The 6,204-nt window shown below is 37.0% G+C and overlaps 1 protein-coding gene across 1 annotated transcript in view; it reads left to right on the forward strand.

Moving 5' to 3' along the window:
- The window catches only part of LOC107690967 (NACHT, LRR and PYD domains-containing protein 12-like), a 19,663-nt gene extending 15,079 nt beyond the window's left edge, over positions 1-4,584 (forward strand). The window contains exons 8-10 of the mRNA XM_016489406.1: positions 3,532-3,705; positions 3,789-3,835; positions 3,910-4,584. Of these exons, the coding sequence (XP_016344892.1) occupies positions 3,532-3,705; positions 3,789-3,835; positions 3,910-4,484 (796 nt within the window). The 3' untranslated portion in view covers positions 4,485-4,584. The remainder of the gene's footprint in view (positions 1-3,531; positions 3,706-3,788; positions 3,836-3,909) is intronic.
- The last annotated feature ends 1,620 nt before the right edge of the window (positions 4,585-6,204 follow it).

The raw sequence follows: 6,204 nt of genomic DNA on the forward strand, positions 1-6,204 counted from the left end.
AAAACGTACTTACAGTCTGTGAGTCAGAACAGCCGGCATTGTAGGCTACTGTACCAGGATCAGGAAACAGTCCTCCATAAAATGCGCTGCACACATCTGAATATTTGGGTTGAACTGTTCTGGAACAGTGTTGTAAATACAACTTAACCACTGATTTCTAGTTGTGTCCTTCCAAAAGAGCCGGCGACTTGAGTGAGTGGAGGCTGGCGGCTTGGATATCGTCCTCTTTTGGAAGGTCAAACAAAGTAGTTTTGCTTTCACAACGAAACACACGGCAACAACAATACTACAGTGAGAATCAAAGTTATGCCTTCTTTCTTTGCATGAACATTTGGGCGGTGTTATGCAAATCTTCCCACATCGTGACGTAGACATGTGGGGGCGCGTTAGAACGAGCCGTTTTAGGTAGGCATGGTTGACTCTTAACTTTTATAAAGAATATCTCTTCAGATTTGAGATTTTAGTCTTTGCAACTTTACAGATTTTCTTTATGCACCAAGAGCTTGTAACACTTCAAAGAGAAAGGAAAAATTGAAATCGCATCATATGACCCCTTTAATTATTGTTGCGCAGGAAAAATATACTTAGCCTACATACCTTGGGTCGCTAGTGACCCTATATACGTTTTACAAAACATTCTACAGAAAACAGACATTCTTTTATTTTACTTTACATTCTTTTATGCACACACATTGTAAATAAGAGAATCATAGTGCAGTTAGCTTCATTAATTATATTTATATATTTGACAACTTCATTGAATTCAAAAGGAGCCTCCTTTACTCACTTTTATACAATCCATTTAAGATTTGAGTAAAACTATTTTTCATGCAGTCACATTTAAATGCAGAAGCCAATATATATAGGCCATTGCACGCCAACTGCAAAAACAAAACCAAACGAGGCATTTATGCTGAAAGACACTTTGCTAAACCTTCTCTGAATGTTTGAAACACACATCGGTCATCAGACACTCTCCTTATGAAAGAGTGGCGATTCACACCTTTCTAATTCCACCCCCACGATAAAACTGTTGGAAACTAATGTTGTTAATCAGGGTTTGTTCCCTGTAGTTCAGCCGATCTGCAGAAGTCATTTTCACAAAAGCCTAACATGTAAATAGATATGTAATACATATCTCATGACAAAATGTCAGAATTGTTCAGTTGTATTGTGCTGACTAATTAAAATTTTATTTTTTATGTTTTTGATGGATTCCCCCAACCACCCGCATGCCGAAAAACACAAATGACATGGCTTCAAATCATGTTTTGTATTCCTCATTTTAAATCAAATCACATGGAATATGACTCTATTTGAAAATCTGCAATAATTAGTAAATTTAACGTTTCCCATGCGAAATTGAAAACGTGTAAGCCAATTTATGGAGTGCCACGTGTGATGTGCGGAAAAAAGATTTTATCTCACTAGCATGATTTATTAACCATTCGTTTTAGTTCAAATATTAGGACGTTTTATTAATTTGTTCCCTCGGTTTAAGATCCATTTTTCTAGTTATTGTAATAATAATAATAATATTATTATTACTATTATTGTTATTATTTAAAACATGGTTTAATTATTTATTTAAACTAGTGCTGTCAATCGATAAAAAAAATTTACTAATTAATCGCACATTTTTCTGAAATTAATTGCGATTAACCCCACCTAACATTAAAGTTTTTAAATATACTTTTATATTGCAATAATTTCACATTCAATCTTCAAATTAATGTACAAACAACATAAAGACAGTATATTATTTTATATTTGTTTAATGGCATCTTTTTTTATGACCGAAGGCCAGTATCAATGATACCAATACTTTTTCCCTCTTTTTTTTCTTTGTCCTTTGATGAACAGACATCACAGCAGCTGGTTATTAGGTTGTTTTGACTGGTATTTCTTTAAGAGCTGCTGCTGCTGAACGTGACGCAGATCTGACACGCATCATATTTTCTCTCAACTCTTTTTACCTTTTCTGACCCACTTCAGGTCTTAAAGTCTCTATTAATGAGCTGACGAGTTAAATCGGGTGTGTTAGATAAGTGAGACAGTCCTAGGCTGCTCCAGGACAGCTTTAATCGCCTTTTTGGTAACTTCATGACTTAACTGACCACAACATTGCATGCACGTAGATTATTTCGCGCTTTGATATGAAAGGATACAGGCTACAGCCCGAGCCAGCGCCTTTGAAAGTGACGTGACATGTGGCCAAGTATGGTGACCCATACTCTGAATTAGTGCTGCGGCGCCCGGGGAGCAGTTGGGGGTTCAGTGCCTTGCTCAAGGGGCACCTCAGTCGTGGTATTGAAGGTGGAAGAGAGCGCTGTACATTTACTCCCCCCACCTACAATCCCAAAACCTTGGGTTACGAGTCCGACTCTCTAACCATTAGGCCACGACTTCCCCCAATGTGTGTGCATTGTGCAATTGAAGATCACGCGCTTCGAGCACAGTAGTGCCTGGCGCTGAAGTGAAGTGGAGCGAGCGTCTGAAACGTCTCCCATTCTCAGTCGTTCTGCGATTGAATAAATGCACTTCTTGTCAAGAGAAAAAGTGACAGAAGCAGCAGTTGTGAGTGGGGGTGGCCAACCCTAGCCCCGCCCCTGTGTTAATTGCGTTAAATATTTTTAACTGAAAAAATTAATCGCCTGCGTTAACGCTAATTTTGACACCACTATTTTAAACACAAAGGAATAATTTAATAAAAAAGTGATAATTTCTTAATTCATGTACATTATTATTTTGAGCAGGGCTCTGTTTACGGGAAATAGATTTGTCAAAAAAAAAAAGATAAAGAATAAGTACGTGACCTGCTGAATGCATCAGCGAATTATTAAATGTATGTTTCAGACCTTTCATTTGTGATATTAATGTGACAATGGTGCAAAAATATGTGTTAGAACTAGGCCTACATCACTCATAATCTTCCTAATAACAATAATCTACCTTTTCTATCATTTTATATTTTTATGGCATAATGGACACCTCTTTAAATGTAATAAATTTTAAAAGAGCTGATCTGAAATACTGGTACTGTAGAGTAAAAAGTAAGCACACTTCAAGCACTACGTCACTGTAATAGTTCACCATAAAAGTTGTCACATGGCTGGAACATGAAACATTTATATGATGAATAATTCAAGATTAAATGGTACAATGCTTATTATTGTAATTTTATCAACGATTTATTTCATTATTTTTATCTTTATATTTTTTGTCTTATTTTTATTTACAAGTGAAAATGTCACAATTCCAGCTTTATTGAGCAACAACGAAAACCAGTCAGTATCTGGTGTGAACACTATTTGCCTCACGCAGTGCAACACATCTCCTTCGCATAGAGTTGATCAGGTTGTTGATTGTGGCCTGTGGAATGTTGGTCAACTCCTCTTCAAAAACAAAAGTGTTGCGTTTATAATTTTGTTCAGTATATATTAACACAACGTAACATACAGATATACAAGTATTTTAAATACTTTTGATTGTCAAACTAATGTGATGTGGACTGTTGTTGTGTGTTTGTAGATTATCAGGCTGTATGGTGACAGAGAAAGGCTGTCGTTATGTGTCTTCAGCTCTGAGTTCAAACCCCTCACACTTGAGAGAGCTGGATCTGAGCTACAATCACCCAGGAGATTCAGGAGTCAAACTGCTCTCTGAAAAACTGGAGGATCCACACTGCACACTGGACAAACTCAAGTATGTTGACCAGGAAGAGTTACACTGCTGTGTGTTTACTTATATCTGATGTGCAGAATGTGAACACTGTGTGTGTTTTATAGTGTGGATCATGGAGGAGAGTTCAGGATTACAGCAGGTCTACACAAATGTACGTCTGCAAATGTACTCCTTTAGTGACTGCTGTTGTGGTGTGTTCTAAATGTTCTCTCTTCTTGTGTTCAGATGCCTGTTTTCTCACACTGGATCCAAACACAGCAAACACTTGTCTCATTCTGTCTGAGGGGAACAGAAAGGTGACACGTGTGGATGAGGAACAGTCATTTCTCGATCATCCAGAAAGATTTGATATATGCCATCAGGTTCTTTCTAGAGAGAGTCTGTCTGGACGCTGTTACTGGGAGGCTGAATGGAGGGGACATTCTGTTATATCAGTGACATATAAAGGAATCAGCAGGAAAGGACAGAGTCATGACTGTTGGTTTGGACGAAATAAAAACTCCTGGAGTCTGATCTGCTCTGATAATAGATTCATTGCCCGTCACAATAATAATTCAACTGACATACATGTCCCCTTACGTTCCTCTAAGATAGTCGGCGTATATTTGGACAGGTTGGCTGGCAGTTTGTCCTTCTACAGCGTCTCTAACACACACACACTCACGCATTTACACACATTCACCTCCACATTCACTGAATCTCTGTATGCTGGATTTGGGGTTTATGGTTTCTCAGTGTGTTTGCGTAAGATTGAAAAACCTGTGACCAACAACCGAGGCGTCACATACACATGTAAATGAAAAACTCTCACGTGTCTGCGGGAGGTGCTAGAACAAACCTCATTGGTTCTCGTGTGCCATGCACAGACACAAACACTTCCGTGTTTGAATCAATGTTTATTATGGCTAAATTAATTCTCTCCATCCTAAAGTGAACATGTCACTTCAGAAGACTTGGATTAAATGGCTTGATTCATATGGATACATTTTTTTTACCTTTTTGGATCTTGAAAGTTTTGTTTATCTGGACTGTCAGTAAAGGGACAGAAATCTCAGGTTTCATTAAAAATATCCCAATTTGCTTTTCATGATAAACAAAAGTTCTTTGGAACAACATGAGGAATAGTAAATAACAGAATTGTCATTTTTGTTGAACAATCCTTTTAAGAATTTACAAGAAAAACTATAGAAAAAATACAGAACAAAAACAATCTCTTTGCCTTCTATATAACTGAATAACAACTAGAAAATGACACTAAACATTGAACACTAAAATTAAATACTTACAGTCTAAGTCTACTTTCCCAGTATGCTTACCCAGTCAGTTCCATTTTCCTTTTCCCCACAGAAATAGTACAGGTCCTTCAGGTCATTTAGTCAACAGGGATTTTAGGGTAGAAAATGCATAAAAGTGTGATGTTAAACGATACATTTACTTTAAAGGGGTCATGACATGATTTTTTTTATTGTGTTCCCTGAGGTGTAAGTATAATATTACTCAAGTTTGTTTGGACAAAAATCATTAAAATTGAGTGATTTATGACCTTTTTCCACCTCGTTTCTCATCCTCTGACAGAAACAGTGGGTTTTGGGGTGTTTTCTCTTTAAGAGGTCAGTGTAACCGCCTAATTTTATGATTGGCTAACATCCGTTATTAACTGCCGTTACCGTTTTAAAAATAGTTTTTACATGAAATATATTACTTACAGTTTGCGGCATCAATGTTGGGTCCAGAACAGTTGGCACGCCCTGATCTTTTAGCAAAACTATTTTGGCAAAGCCAGCATCATACTGCGATTTGGTGAAAGGTACTAAACACACTCGTAAATTAGCAGACATGACTGGGACGTTCACTAAAAATAAACTGAATCCATTTTTCTCTGACGTTGGAATTCTTTGGCAGTGTATACAAACATGTTGTTTTTCCACAGCCAGGGGCCCGTTCTTCGTACGTCGCTAACTCGGTTAGCTGAATTTGATTGTTGACAATTTGGCATGATCTTGGATTGTTTGGTTCTTCGAAGCTCATCCCGGAGTTGCTGTCATAGCAACAGGTCCGTGAGCTCAAACCTGCTCGGGAGCAGCTTATTTCATGTAAACAGGATTAGATTGCATCTCTTTAAGCAGAATTGGTACTTAAAATCTGTCCTTTAATTAATGCTGTCACGTAACAAATCTGTTCAAATATAAAATTAAATGAATTACTAATTACTACATTGAAATAAAAATGTAAAGCCTGTAAAAATATTAGAAATTGTGAATATAAATAATTGGGAATCATGTAAAAAAATAAAATAAAATAAAAACAGTGCACATTTCATTTATCTATTATAACATTTATATAGTTTTGTTCGCTTGGCTGTTTCCTTATAAAAGTCCAGAAATTTGTCAAGTTTTTCGTCAGGTGTCTTTTTTAATTATATGATGTCATTACGTTGCTGTCTTGCCGCCAGCCAATCGCTGCATTGCTGATCGTGGTTTCGAGTATCGATACATAGCCCCTTTTAAACCAACCCATGAA

Source organism: Sinocyclocheilus anshuiensis, unplaced genomic scaffold, assembly GCF_001515605.1.
Source record: "Sinocyclocheilus anshuiensis isolate Anshui unplaced genomic scaffold, SAMN03320099.WGS_v1.1 scaffold66, whole genome shotgun sequence".
Lineage (NCBI taxonomy): Eukaryota > Metazoa > Chordata > Actinopteri > Cypriniformes > Cyprinidae > Sinocyclocheilus > Sinocyclocheilus anshuiensis.